At 36.8% G+C, this 15409-nt stretch overlaps 2 protein-coding genes and 2 long non-coding RNA genes across 6 annotated transcripts; 2 read left to right on the top strand and 2 right to left on the bottom strand.

The window, feature by feature from the left end:
• Positions 1 to 216: 216 nt before the first annotated feature.
• On the top strand, positions 217 to 1778 carry ND-B17 (NADH dehydrogenase (ubiquinone) B17 subunit). The gene is made up of 4 exons (XM_089859227.1): positions 217 to 706; positions 781 to 882; positions 1427 to 1483; positions 1562 to 1778. The coding sequence occupies exons 1-4, from the start codon at positions 407 to 409 to the stop codon at positions 1655 to 1657; spliced, it is 555 nt and encodes a 184-aa protein (XP_089715353.1). The 5' UTR covers positions 217 to 406; the 3' UTR covers positions 1658 to 1778.
• A 30-nt stretch (positions 1779 to 1808) lies between these two features.
• Positions 1809 to 3240, bottom strand: Sgf29 (SAGA-associated factor 29). The gene is made up of 4 exons (XM_089859216.1): positions 3077 to 3240; positions 2763 to 2926; positions 2465 to 2693; positions 1809 to 2389 (listed from the first exon to the last, which is right to left on the bottom strand). Exons 2-4 carry the CDS (start codon positions 2838 to 2840, stop codon positions 1827 to 1829), a joined length of 870 nt encoding a protein of 289 aa, XP_089715342.1. The 5' UTR covers positions 2841 to 2926; positions 3077 to 3240; the 3' UTR covers positions 1809 to 1826.
• Positions 3241 to 4923: 1683 nt separating this feature from the next.
• Positions 4924 to 9028, top strand: LOC149610339 (uncharacterized). 3 transcript variants are annotated; one of them, XR_016376689.1, is made up of 3 exons: positions 4924 to 5081; positions 5163 to 7105; positions 7170 to 9028. It is a non-coding gene; the product is annotated as an uncharacterized LOC149610339 (long non-coding RNA). The 3 variants fall into 3 exon arrangements; XR_016376687.1 differs by having other exon boundaries at positions 4924 to 7105; positions 7170 to 7344; positions 7862 to 9028; XR_016376688.1 differs by having other exon boundaries at positions 4925 to 5320; positions 6228 to 7105.
• Positions 9029 to 10751: 1723 nt separating this feature from the next.
• Positions 10752 to 15232, bottom strand: LOC149610338 (uncharacterized). The gene is made up of 2 exons (XR_016376691.1): positions 14304 to 15232; positions 10752 to 10888 (listed from the first exon to the last, which is right to left on the bottom strand). It is a non-coding gene; the product is annotated as an uncharacterized LOC149610338 (long non-coding RNA).
• Between the last annotated feature and the right edge of the window lie 177 nt (positions 15233 to 15409).

Raw genomic sequence — 15409 nt, 5'->3', positions numbered from 1 at the left:
CTACAGAAGAAATACCTCGTCAATTTGATCAAGTTCGTCTGACGCAAAGCCTATATAAACCAAGCATTCGACAACTCAACATGGCAGTTACCTCAAAGCCAGCAATCGTGACCCCTAAGAGGACACATCAATCGAAAATTAAAATTCCCCATTAAATTTTCGCGTATTCAATTCTACACATTGCAATAAATAAATGTCGCAAGAAAAACGATACTCTTTTATAACGACAACTTAACTTGATAACGTGTTTAACTCCTACTACATTAGAAACACCTCGTCAATTTGATCAAGTTCGTCTGTCGCAAATCCTATATAAACCAAGAATTCGACAACTCAACTTGGCAGTTAGCTCAAAGCCAGCAATCGTGACCCCTAAAAGGAGGTCATCCCAAGTTTCCCCACAAAGATGGCGGACTCCAAAGTCACCAAGGTTCCCGATTTCAAACTTCCCGTTTCAACTCAGTCAGATTCTGGCGGAGTTAAGGTTTTTTCTATCGAAGGTAGATTTAAAAATGTTCGAGATAGATTGAGCGGTGAATTTACCGACGCTGATCGCGCTTGGAGAAAACAATGGTTTAAAGATCAAGTTTTATCCCATAACGAGCCAAGGCCCGTCCCAGAATTATACTTGGAGATCACCAACCCTATTCGACGCGCGTACCGCAAACCTTGGGATGTTATTAAAGCTAAAATCACACCCATCGTCGTAAGTAATGGTCTAGTATTTAAATAAAAATTGCCAAACTCGTTTAGTTTCCATCGTAGTCTTGATATTTACAGGGAGAGTTACCAGCTGCCTACATTCGTTACATGACTCCCAAGATAATGATGACAGTCATGGTTATCTATATGGGAGCTTATTACATGAAATACAATCAAAATGTAAATATTATTAATTTGAAGGGAATATAACGCCCAAGGCATGACCATGGATAAAGAATGCGCGTGGGGAAATTGGTTTTCACGCTATAGGATCGGCAACTCCCTATCTCGAACGACAGAATATTCTGTATATACTCTGTTACAACATCGGTTGTCAGCACGCGCAAAGCTAGGTCTCTATGTAATCTAGCCTTGCGCGTGCTGACAAGAGACAAAAAACTTCAGGATCTTCGGGATTTAATATCAGTTTAAAATATCCTGAAGTTTTTTGTCTCTTGTCAGCACGCGCAAGGCTAGATTACATAGAGACCTAGCTTTACGCGTGCTGACAACCGATGTTGTAACAGAGTGTATACAGAATATTTTGTCGCCCGAGATAGGGAGTTGCCTATCCTGTAGAGTGAAAACAAATTTCCTCACGCGCATTCTTCATCCATGGCATGACCTTTAAACTAATAATTAGTGCCAAATGCCCACTTTATCGGTGTTATATTTCCTTCAAAAGTAATTGTTAATGAACAATTACTAAATTTAAATATGTTAGGATTGGACTAAAGCTCATTATTGGAGGAAGTACTCGAGTAGCAGGCCTTGTCTACCAGTAATTGATAACTAAATTTGTTTTTTAACTTTTTTTATAATCAAATACTATTTGAGCATTGTTTATTTTCATAAACAGGGTGATCCAGGATATCCCAATCCTCCAAGAACAAGAGTTAATCCTCAGGATTATTATGACCAAGGATTCAAGTCACGAAAAGTTTTCTTAGATTAAACGTGTTTTGATTTATTAGTGCTGCAAATTAGGTTGCCAATTTACTTTGTTTCAAATGTTGGGCAAAAATAACAATAAAAAATTGGAATTATTTACTGTAAAAATAAAAATATTGAGTTTAGTCGTGTATATTATTTAGTAATTTCTCAGAAACCATAAAAGAAAATCTTTATTTTTTGCGTGTTTCTTTACATTGAATAACATATCTCTGTGCTACACTTAACGGAGGTGAAAAGCCATCAGCGTAAGATGGATCTTCAAATAATACTTGATACTCATCCTGAGCATTTATGGGTGGTTCATGAACCACGGCTCTGTAAAAACAAGTAGTTTGGGGATAAAGAGCCCAAACTAAAGTTTCTTTGCCAAACAAAGCCTCTGGATCTGTTTCAGGGTTGGCTCTCATTAATGGAAGGGGTACAACCCTTCGTCTGCTTAAAATGTGCCGTTCTTTCTGTTCTTCATCAATGTCATCAACTTCATATTTCCCAGCATTGTGATTATAATGAATGACTTCAGCTAAGATCCAATTTTCATCATCGTCAGGACCTTTTACCAAAGCAGCAACCATATCTCCAGACTTGGCAACGTAATTATTTTCAGCTGGAATAGCACCGCATAAAGGTGGAGGTTTTTCATCAAGTTTGGCTGAAATGAAGAGGGGAAGAGTAAGGGCATTCTGTTGCAACATCTTCATCAAAGCTCCTCTACGGATAGTTTCTTTTGGCCGGTCTAAAGATGAACAGCGATAAGATCTTTATAAGATCAATTTCTGGTTAGCAATTCCTATTTCAAAGGCATACCAACCAGAATTTTTAGCCGCAATCCTCCTTTCATTCTTTATGGCCCTGATATCAGCAAGAACATCGAGACTTTTACGAAGAAGTTCAGACTCACTATCAGCATCCTGCATGGCAGTTTTATATAAGCCACGAAGCTTTGTTTTGTAATAAGGAGATAGTTTTTGTTCCAGCTGCATACGCTCGTGGGTTTTGGCTATGTTTGTCAAGTTATGTTCACTTCGATTTCTTTCTTCCTATAAATGAGTTGTTATCTTGCCATTTATTGGAAAATTAAATGTAACTAATATAAATAAATGACGAACTTGACACTGGTTTATGAGATGATACAACTCCTTCAACTTTTCCTGAATCATTGTGGCTTCAGTTTCTTTCGCTGACATGATTATCAGTTAATATAACGTAAGGAGACTTTTACACCAGATGAAATTACGAATATCCAAGCCAAAATTACAATTGCTGAGATTATCTAATGTTTGCCGCAATAAAATATTTTAATTACTATACTGCACAGTGACAATGCCAGCCTTGAAGTGCAAAGGCTTAACACAACTTGACAAATTTTGTAGCTATAGATGCTTCTCATTGGAATAAAATTTAAATTTATAGACAAACTTACCAAGTTTAAAATCAATATCTTATTATTTTCGTTTAAAACCATATATTTAACATAAAAATAGAATTATTATTGAGTTGTTGTTCAAAGTGTTTTGTTGAATGTTGATACCAGTGTCAAATCAACGTTAAGCAGACGACTAGAAATCTGATTACGTCACCACCAGGGTTGGAAATAAGGTGGATTTTGTAATAGCGTTTTCCTTTGTGTCCTCGCGGAGCGCTCCCATGGAGGAATAAAACTAGGAGATCCTATTCTTCAAAAACAGTCTTTAACGAAGCTGGAAACTACTACTACCATTTTTATTGCTCCTTGGGAGCGCTCCGCGAGGACCCTAAGGAAAACGGTATTAGTGGTCCTCGGGACCAGTGACCGCTCATGTTGGAATTATTAAACTGGTCCTTGGGACCAGCGTTCCTTGCATTAATTATTTTGTTACTGGTCCCATTCTAAATTGGTGAGAATAAGCAAGGCCGACTATATTACATAGACTAACTAAAATAACTTAAGCATTGGCCTAAATGATATACAAACCTTCATTAACTGTAATTATTTACCTCAATTTCTTTTTTAGACTAAAATTCGACCTGTTTTCAGTCTCATTTCCCTTAAAAGAAACCGGAAAAAATGCAATGCTTTTTCAATGGGAAGCTAACCCTAAAAAGGGTGATTTTTTCGTTTAATATAACAATGGAATCTGGAATATAAGGATTCCTTGTGTCGTCTCTACACTTTATGGTAATATTACTTTTCAGTAATTTTACTGCTATTTGCGGAGAAGAATCGTAAATTTTTATGACCTTCGTATAGTTACTCCTATAACAATATATTGTATCGTTTTTCACCGCAAATAGCAGTAAAATTAGTGAAAAAAATAACAGTTACAAAAAGTGTAGAGACGACACAAGGAATCCGTATTATTATTATTTTTCACTAATTTTACTGCTATTTGCGGTGAAGAATCGTAATTTCTTTTATGACCTTCGTATAGTTACTCCTATAACAATATATTGTATCGTTTTTTTCACCACAAATAGCAGTAAAATTAGTGAAAAAGTAATATTACCATAAAGTGTAGAGACGACACAAGGAATCATTATATTCCAGATTCCATTGTTATATTAAAAGGAAAAATCACCCTTTTTAGGGTTAGCTTCCCATTGAAAAAGCATTGCATTTTTTCCGGTTTTTTAAGGGAATTGAGACTGAAAACAGGTCGAATTTTAGTCTAAAAAAGAAATTGAGGTAAATAATTACAGTTAATAGGGGTTTGTATATCATTTAGGCCCAATACTTAAGTTATTTTAGTTAGTCTATGTAATATAGTCTTTATAGTGCCTTTCCCAGGGCCGGAAATAAGCGCGGGACACTTGACATTGTCCAATAAAATGATAGCTTGAGTCTGCAGATGCGACACTATTTTTGCAGACTCCAGTTGACAACATTGACCTCTAAATTTCCCTATCAAAGGTGGGTCACTGGACACGTGTCCTATAAGAATTAATTTTTAATTTCCGGCCCTGACTATGGCGCTGGATATGGACACAACCCCTCCTTTTCAATCAATCTTACTTGAAAAACTTGAAAGTTCCGCCAATTACTATAGCCCACTCGATCAATCTACACGAGCTGTAGAGTGTAGAAGAAAGGAGCTTGAATTGAAGCAAGCCCAATGAAAACCATCGTAAAAATCTATTAAAATGTGAAACATCGTTAGTTTAACTACTTTAATGAGAGAACTGAACGCGCTAAAAGGTGCGTGATCTTGAAATCTAATGAAAATTAAGGTAATTAGAATATTTTTAGCATGGCGATACAAGAGCGGGTCTTTTTGGTGTATAACCGGAGTGACCATTGTAAATAAAATGGAGCAACGATTACAGTATACTTCCTCCATGGTTCAAATGACCCCAATACGTGTCGTCTGCTTTTATCGCCCCTCGTGTGTCACCGTAAGACGGAAGGAAGGAAAAACCCATGAAGAAAGAGCGAAAATAGCCTGGATTTGGTAAATTATTAAGCTTTTTATTATAATTTATAATCGTATTATAAGTAGAAAGGTACGTTAATTAATTAACATTAAAATAAGGCGTTGAAAGTCTTTGAAAAACGACGCTATCGTCTTAAGTTGCCAGTCGGACTCGGACCGGCAAGGCCTAAGTTAAGGGGTGGCAAAGTGATTATGAGGTTTTTGACCTTGACCTTGAACTTCTTGAAGTGGAAATTGATAGTTTGCTATTAAATTGGGTAAGCCTTGGATGAGTTTTATTGTAGAGGTAATCAGAAACTATCTCGATCATTTTGGAAGCTATTTGAATTTGTTTCAAATGTTTGCATCCTTATCTTTACGTATAGTTGCGGTTAGGGCCAATTTCTTCTCGGGGTAAATCCTGTTTGTTGGTCATTTTAATAATTGAATAATTTCGGATGCTGAGAGACGGTGGCAAAGGCTCTTCTTTTTTTGTCAGTTTATGTCTGAGACTTATTTAATTTTTCAACATCAGTTGGTTACAGCCACTTGTCTCTTCAAACTTTATTATCGTGATTAACAAACAATACTTGAATTATTTTGTTACATTGAATAGGTAGTTTCCCATTGAACAGGTCTTTGGCTAGGCCGTGTTATAATTGGGTTTTGATTTACTAGATTTTAGAAATAGTTCCTGATGATTCCATCAAAACTTGCCAAGGTTAACGGTAATAGTTAGTATAGTGGGCGCTGTAGGTTAGCTGTGGGGCAGACGGGGCTAGCCCCCTGCACCCCTCTATGCATTGTAAACGGGACCCACCTGTAAATAAGCCCCCCTTCGTAGACAAAGCTTAGATAATTATTATTTTGGACGAGCCAATGTTGCTCGGTAGATTCTTAATTTCAAATCAGTTTTGACTTGAGCAGCCATTTGAATTGAACAGATTTATGTTTTGTTATTATCTGATAGCAAATGAGCAATTTGCGTTGATTCTGGAAGGAATTATTTTTGTTTAGTTTGAATTGTTAGTTTCCCAATACATGAGGATAGCTTTTTGCCGGTCACAGATTGGGTGAATGCTGTAATAGGGGTTAATGATCCGATTAATAAATCGGATTCGATTAACCCCTAACATACTTGGGCCATTTAAGATGATTTTAATTTGTATCGTTTGAATTGAACAGATTTTATTTGAGCTATCATCCGTTTCCAAAGGAGGAATTTCTGTTGCATTCTAGAATCAATTACTATTTATTTGACAAAAAATGGCAAGCCCCATTACAATCCCCCCTTCTTAATTCGGGTCTACACTTTGATGATTTTATCCGTTGAAACTGAATCTCACTAGGAAAACAATTTAGACATTTTAGGCTCTCAGTCAAGTAATTAAATCTTATTAATAGTAATTGTAGCGATATTAACGGGACAATTCCATTCTCAATTCAGATCTACACTTTGATTTTATCCGTTTAAAGGGAATCTCATTAGCAAAAAGACTATTTCGACAGCCTGTCAAATATTGTAGGCAATTATTGGGCTATTTAGTTTATTATTTATTATTCTATTTATTCTTAGAAGGAAAGCGCTTGTGTCCTGTTCTTTTTAGGGATTTTTCTTTTCGTCAGGACATAAATAAAATGCTGAAATATGGAATAGGTGCTCACTGGTCCTAGCCCTCCCTTTTAAGAATAATGAACGCGTAATCAGGATTTTAAGGGTGAGATTCCCTTTGCGGTATTAAGGCATCTAGTTTATGGTTTTAATTCTAAATATTTTTAGGGGAAAAGCGTTTGGCAACTCGTTGAGGCAGTTTTGTAGGATCGAAATAAATTTCTGATTTAGGTTTAAGGTAGAAGGTTGCTTATACGCTTTGTCCCTTAAAAGTAAACACGATTTTAAGCGGGTTTAAGGCGAGGCTTAGCGTTATTTTACTTCCCCATGCTAAGGTATTTAGTTTAACGTTAGGAGTTTGCCATTTAATGTCAAATAATAGTATTTGTTTTATGCCTGAGCATTTTGCGTTACATCATGCAAGAATTTTCAAATGGATTTTCATATTAAGGTAATTAATTTCAAGTTATTCGTGTGCCTTTTTCCAATTATTAATTCGAATTTTTCTTGCGCAGGAAGAAGTGGACGTCTGCGAGTGGACTTTCATTGGAAATCCCATGCTAAGGACGAAGTTTCCTGGTTTTGGGGGCTCCACAGCGGGCCTTAGTTTAAATTTAATAATTCCCGAGTTAAACAGGGGACTTGTTAAATTTAAATTGGGCCCGCAAGGCTTACGTGGGGGGTGGTCCAGTAAGTATAGCTTAAAGTTTCGATACTACGGATGGAACGAAAAAAACAAGCGCTGGACTTATAATCATTTTTTTGACTTTTTTTGCGTGCTTTTTTTGTATTTTTAATAATTTTTTTATAAATTTTACATTTTTTTTATTAAAAAAATATTTTTTTTATATAATAAATTTTTTTTGTAGTGTTTTTTGTTTTATTTAATTAGTTAAAAGCTTAAAAAGGGGCCTAAAAATATCCCCCTAAGTCCAGAGGCTAAAAAATCGAAACCAAGTCTAGTATATTAAAAATTCAAGAAAAGAAAGAACGAGGTTTAAAGCAAAATTTATTCAATAAAATACGAAAAAACCAAAGTGTTTACAAAAATTTCGAACAAAAAAAATATTAAAGAGGTTTGTAAGTTAAAGTTTGGACGCGAAAAAAAATAATAAGTAGTTACAAATAAAATTTTCACGAAAAAAATTAAGTTAAGTGGTTACATGAAAAATTTTCAAGTAAAAAAGATGTATTTGGTCTCTTCTAGCTTCGATGATTTCCTCCATATCTTTAAGTCAGCGCTGAGAGAAAGAGCAAGTCCGGAAGACATCGTGTAACGTGAATCCAACAAAGCGAGTCATCAGGAATGATACATAGGGAGTCCAGAACAGCTTAGTCTTGCGTCAATCGGAACAAAGTCATCTGGAAGGATACGTCTTGGAATGCCCAGCGACAGAAAAATCCAAGAAAATCATCCACATCTATAAATTGAAACATATTAATAACACATATTTAACTATTGCCTACTAACAAAGTAATCTCGTAGATTTAAACAATTTAAGAAAAGCTTGTCCTTAATTTAAAAAATGACTACCAAATTTATAAACCGAGACGAACTAACTACAGCAACTAATTGCCACCCTAAATTAAAGAAAGACTCGACTACTATTCTGGCTAACTAATTATTTCCCAAAATTGAATAGAAAATAATTTAAAACATCCCCTAAACTAATATCTTGTTAACTAATTTTATTAAACCTGCCATTTATTTATTTAAAACTATTCCTACAGGTAGAACCCATAGATAAAAACTCAAGTTGAAATTGGGCAAGGCTTGGGGCAACGGTCCTCGTGTCTTAAAATGATCTTTACGGGACTTGATTTCCAAAAATCTCTAGCTTTATCTCTAAATTATTTAATAATAGCCCCTAAATTAATTTTAGTTAAACCCCTGCTATTTATTTAATTTTAAACTATTCCCACAGATAGACCCCGTAAAAATACTAGAGTTTAAATGTGATTAGGCTTAAGGCAACGGTCCTCGTGTTCGGCGGGACTTGATTTCCGAATATCTGTAGCTTTAGCTCTAAATTAATTACATACCCCGTTTAATATCTCTAAATTATAGCCCCTAAATTAATTTTAGTTAAACCCCTGCTCTATATTTAATTTTAAACTATTCCCACAGATAGACCCCGTAAATAACTAGAGTTTAAATGTGATTAGGCTTAGGGCAACGGTCCTCGTGTTCGGCGGGACTTATTTCCGAAAATCTGTCGCGATATCTCTAAATTAATTACGTACCCCGCTTAATATCTTTAAATTATAGCCCCTAAACTAATTATTAAGGGATTCTCTCTTGTCCAACATCTCATTGTAAAATTTTATTTATGTTACTTGATTTTTAATAAATAAATAAAATTCACTGACATTTAACACTAGCTAATTAATTTAAATACTTGAAATAAAATAAATAATTTAAGGGGAGCTAGATGAGTTTGGATTATTGTAAAGGTTAGGCTTACGGACTGTTAAAGCACCACGAGGCGAAGCAATGGCGGCCAAGTAAGTTGAAGAGCGTCGAATTCAGCTTTCTTCCTCGGCAAAAACGATCAGGGAAATGGCGGAACGATCAAGAATCGACATCAGAAGCGGGATCACGACCTCCTTTGCAGGCTTCCAGGGAACGAGTGAACCGGCTGACCCGCAATGATCAGCTGAGCGAGAAAGGTTTTTCCAAGCGACTTTCCTCGACCGCTTCCAGGCAACGAATGAGCCGGCTGTCGAGTAACTTCCAACTAAGTAAATTTCCAACGTCGGGGGGCGCTAAAAGCTCCTATGCGCGGACTCGGTTGCGCACTATCCCGGGCACGAAATCCAAATAGCTGAACACTGCTAGGCCTATATGAATGAGCGCTAGGCCTAAATGAATGAAAGCTAGGCCTAAATGAATGAAAGCTAGGCCTAACTGAATGGACAATCATTACCTATTACCATTAACATCTGTCGTAACGTCACAAGTTAATTACCTCGTTGACGTCATAGCTGACGTCACCGGATATGACGTCATAGGTGACGTCACCGGATATGACGTCATGACACGTCACCGGATATGACGTCATGACACGTCACCGGATATGACGTCATTGATCACGTCATCGGATTTGACGTCATTGGTCACGTCACCGGATATTACGTCGTTGGCCACGTCACCGGATATGACGTCATAGCAAAAATTTACCATGCTTTAGATGTCAGTAAATACGTAACTACGTACACAGCGCCCCTAGCGGCAATTTATGAACTATCTATTGCTTACACGAATGTCTAGCAGAATTTTATCATGTTTTAGATGTCAGTAAATACGTAACTACGCATACAGCGCCCCTAGCGCCAATTTATGAACTATCTATTGCTTACACGAATGTCTATCAGAATTTTATCATGTTTTAGATGTCAGTAAATACGTAACTACGTATACAGCGCCCCTAGTGGCAAATGTGTTAATGCATAATTATCCGTTAATATTAATAATAATAATAACCCATAGCCCCTAAGTAACCCCAAATCCCTATCCCGTTTAAAACCACTAACGAGTTTTTAGTGAGTAGCCCCTCGATAATTACTCGTAATCCAGACGCAACCTTTAATCCGTTCACTACCACACACATAAGCAAACACACAGTTATGTAACCAGCACTAGTTAAAGCATTAGTTTGTTTGTTTTACGTGGCTGCTACGACACGCTTCAGTGCAACTCACTTCGAATAAAATCGTTCATTATAACTTTGAAACTGTATTCAAAATATTCATACTCGACTGACGGCTCTACTATGTTGAGTAAGCACTTTATTCATACTCTAATTCAGAGGTATGAAGCGAGTTTCTATACCTTAGTCACTAAATATAATTAGTAAGCTTACAAGTAAAAATAAATTTATCAGGCAGACTTATAAATATTAATTCAATATTTTATTTCGAAATCTATTCCATTTGATACATTCGGATATAATAAAAATTTGTAATTAAAATACTTTTCAAAAATGTGGTAATCATTTTTATAACTTTGGTTAAAGTCTTTTATTCTTTTTATTATTTGGCGCCATAACTATAATATAATTAATAAGCTTATAAATAGAAATAATTTTATCAAATAATATTTTATAAATATTAATGCGAGTTTTTATTTTGAAGCATATTTCATTGATACATTAGATTTTATTAAAAAGATTAATAATGAAAATAATAAGAATATTTTTATAAACGCGTAACTTCCGAGTGTTGAGTCCAGGTACTGAAAATAATAAGAAAATTTCTATTATTAACAAATTTTAATCGGCTTAGAATTTCCACTGTTTTCCCACGCTAATATCCTACGGTGGAAAACGAGGTTGTTAGGATGGAAAACCAGGGTATTTGGTGGCAAAACGTAGCATTACGCTTTTGCGTCCAGATAGGAAGCGCGTAAAGTCACTGAGTGTTGAAAAATTAGGAAAGTTATTTGCGCGTTTTTATGGAATAAGTTAATTGTTAAAATTAAAATTGCATAAATATTATTAACCATGTATAGATTAAGCGTATAAAAGAAATATGTAAGTGCGAGTGAACAATAGTAAAAAGATAAAAACCCACCCAACCTTGAATACAAAAATAACGGAAGTAAAAACCTTGAGCTTTCAATTTCTAAAGCGACCAACCCTTAGAAGCTCTCCAGGATTACAGATTAACAAAGCTTGTTTTACAAATACGAAGGTGCATTTTCGTTACTATTATCTCGAGCTAGCGAAAGGGGAACGTTCCCAAAACACGTCTATTTCTCCACAAATCGAGAAGAGTTTTTAAAGAAAGTACTAGCTTGTGGCCCCGGATATTCACTTATAACGTAAGTAAATTTATTGAAATAAGGATTAAGGGTTCTAATTTTATGTTGGAGTATCTGATTTTCTTTACGGGTACCATGTTTCAACACTGTTAAAAGATGCGCATCGAGGTACGATGTGGCTACTCTTACGAGCCCAGCCCTTGGGTCGTCTTGTTATAACTTCGTATTAAACTATTTGTTTAGATAACCCAGAGTTGCTAAATAATTACCTCGGAACTAAGACCAATTAATAAACAAAAATAACTACCCAACCATTGTTTCAGTCCGGTGGAGGGATTTAAATATATTAGCTCTCCCAAGTAGCGCTTTTCTACACTTAGGACAGAATGCGCGACAGCGCGAGTGTTTAGCCCCTCGGTGACACTATAAACTACTTCAATCTCACTATTAAATTATACATTGTCGAGGGGTCCGACATTTACACGAAATCCCGTACGCTTCTCATGAAATCTTTGAAGTAATCAATAAATTACGAAATCAAAGAGGAAATTCCGAAATCTTAGGCGAAATCAAGAAGAAATCCCGAAATTCCGTACGCTTTTTTTTGGTATAGTCGGACTCCTCGTATACTTGGTAAGCCTCAAAACATAAACATTTATAGCTTAGAAAGAAATACCATTATGGCGGCAAGGAATAGAGTAACGCCGGAATTGCCAGGAACGTTTGAATCAATACCGAACATCTGTAATTATAATAAACTAGCTGTTACCCGCGGCGTCGCTCGCGTGTAATAAGAACTTCCATCAAAATGATATAAACAATGGGTAGATTTTACTGATGACTAATATTTTTGTAACACCCTAGGAGCGAAAGCACTCGGCGTTGCCCGTCAGCCCGTCGGGACATTTTTATTACTTTTCATGCGGACATTATTCCATAAAGAAGGGTTTTTAAATTTCTGGCTGCCATTTAAAAAGATGGCCACAAATCGAACCCGAAAGACCATTCAGCCCGTCTATAAGTTAAAGGAAACCAGTGTACTAAATATTTGCGAAATCGGTTGAAACGCGCGGACTTTGTTGCATAGAGAAGATTTTTTACATTTCGGGGCGCCATTTATTAAGATGGCGGCGGATTGGAAAAACATTTCTTAGTACGCGCCTACTACTTATGAGTAACGTTCCTGCAAATTTTCAGCCTTCTAGGGCAAGCGGTTTGGGCTGGGCGTTGATTATCAGTCAGTCTGTCAGTCAGGACTTTATATATATATATATATAGAAGTTATATATAAATTAGTTCTTCCATGATAGAACTAAACAGAAATATTCATTAATTTGCTTGAACCGGCAAATAATAATGCTTGAACACGAAAGATTTGATAAAACAAAATTTCTAAAAAATAAAAGTTAAACAAGATGGGCCAAGGGCTGGGCTCATAATAGTAGCCACATCGTACCGTACTTAACAGGCGTACATAAAATTTACGTGAATAGCCCCTCGGTGCGCTACTTTTAACTGTGCTAAAATGATTACCAGTAATCCTTACTTCAATAAATTTATGTTATAATTGTAATAGTGCGACGGCAAGAGAAAACTTGAGTTAGTAGCCCCTCGATGCGCTACCCTTAACATTGCTAAAATGATTACCCGTAAGGCCATTATAAAAACGAGGTTTTAGCTTTAACAATGTTAAACCGATTACACACAAGTAACCCTTAATAGAATAACAGAAAGTTTTAGTGATTATCTCCTCAATGATCGAGTTACCTTTAACAGTGCTAAAATGATTACGTACTTAAAGGGGCTCACCGGCGCTGTTGGGGGGAGACTGCCCTTAGTTCAGGGGGAAAACACCCAGTTCTTTGGCCATAAGGAATGGCGCCACCGTCGCGGTGGGCGGGTAAGCAATATGATAACCAACAGTTTGACCCCCCCTCTTCACTCCAACAGCTCCGGCCAGCCCCTTTAACGTTCAATTAATACACGTACAGAAACTTTTAATTTACAACTTATGCCTACGCATACTTATCGCATCTTAAAAATTTCTAACATGAACTTATGGCCAGAAGCGTTTGAAAGAGAAAGAATTCGGTAAAACCTAGGAGGATGGAACGAGTTCCATCCTCCTAGGATGCAGGGCGACCTGCGGCACCGTATCTCTCCCAGCGTACCTCGCGCACGCCCCTACCCTTCGGTAGGCGATTGCCAAGTGCTGCCGCGTAGCGCCATTTTATATGTACGAGAACTAGCTTCTATTTTTAAGATAGAGGGAGCGTCCTTTACAATTTCGTACGGTACGACCCTACCTAACCGCTGAGGATGCTGAGAGGACTACGGTGCCGTAGGTGGTGGTACAGAGGCAACGCTATAGGTATGGGGGTTTCCACTCAAGACTCAATAATTGTAATATCCCAGTGCCTTAAGACCATTCCAAAAATAACATCAGTATATATTTTCTTTGCCTAGATTATAAATTCCCCTCAATTTCTTTCAATGTTGAAATAGGGTAACGGTATTGAAAGCGTGAAATCGTATTGTGGACGGCGACGACGGGTGAGACGAATTTTAAAGGGAGAGAATATATAGATGAACCTTACTATCATAATTCCCTTCATAAGAAGACGAACGAAAAATATCACCTAACCACAATTCTCTCCCTTTCACTTTCCCTTCAACGACTAACGAAAACTTTTATACAACCAAAGGTGGGTATACTGGCACGACGGGCGCAACAACAATAGGGCAGGTCAAACTAAGAGCCTCACCGTAGATGTACGTCATACGATGTGGCTAAAAATACTTTAACGTACTTTTTCTTACTTGAGAAGTATTACTACAGAAAGTTTATGCAGAGTTGAGAATATGTAAATCGAGTCCATGGTCTTACCTTTTATGATGGCGGCAGGAGGATGTGGGGGGGGGGGAGGATGATGAGAAACGTCCAAACCACGGTCCCATCTCTTTAGATGGTTACTGAAAGAACATATAAGGGATCAAAATTAAACACGCCCCTCTTTTCACAAACTAAATAAAGAAATTCATTTTTTAAATTAATTTTTGGGACCCTTTTACGAACTGAATCTACACCTAGATTAGAATACAACTTTCAAATCTAGTAATTCTCTATTGTGAATGTAATATTTTCCTTTATGTTTAGCATATTTTTCAAGTTACTAATTTTATTACTATACCAGGGATAGATTTAATTTTAGAAGCAGGAATGGAGAAGGTTAGTATTTACTTCAGTCCGACTCATAGCCTAGTATAGAGCCCCTCCCTCCAACACGTAATTAAAAGTTTAAATTATCTTATAGGCTCACTTAAAGTACGTTTTGATGACGTTGCTGACGGGGAAGGCGAAAAATACGTAATTCCTTTTAACCTCTGTCGCTCTGACCCGCCTCTTCTTTCATACCCCTCCGTCCCGTGGAAGGAGGTCCGTTTTTTATCGTTATTTTATTTTTGATTAATAGTAAATTATGGTTCTTAGATAAAGGTAACGGTTTTTTACTTTTCCCTACACCAAAAACTCTACTAGATAAGTGTTTAAGATGGATTAAAGATTGTGGGGGGGGGGGGGTCGAGTTAACGCCCGATAAAATTAAAATAATATCACTACAAGTGCAGTCAACACGTAATATAGGCGGCGTTGCTTCAAAGTCCTAAGCTAGCGTGAAAAACTCGCTAGTTTTTAATTGGATTTGCGTGGTCACGTGATGCGCATAACCAAGGTAACTCGGAGACGCCGAAACCAGGTCCTGAGCTCTAAGATCGGGCAGTCGAAGACTCCCTCACCGGTCACCCTTATATCCTCCTAGCTACTATGACGCAAAGGCCACTCTAGTGGTAATTTTCTCAACTCAATGCTAGAAATCTGATTACGTCACTACTATCTACAGGGAAGGGAAATAAGTAAAATATCTGAAAAATTATACAATCAATTGATTACGAACTTTCTGGCGGGAACGTGATTGCTTCTTCCTGAAAATCAAG

The sequence above is a fragment of the Phalangium opilio genome, unplaced genomic scaffold (assembly GCF_054372755.1).
Source record: "Phalangium opilio isolate 3A_F unplaced genomic scaffold, DU_Popi_V2 ptg000329l_1, whole genome shotgun sequence".
In the NCBI taxonomy this organism is placed as follows: Eukaryota; Metazoa; Arthropoda; class Arachnida; order Opiliones; family Phalangiidae; genus Phalangium; species Phalangium opilio.
The sequence above is the reverse complement of the archived record's forward strand: the minus strand, read 5'-3'. Positions and strand labels throughout refer to the sequence as shown.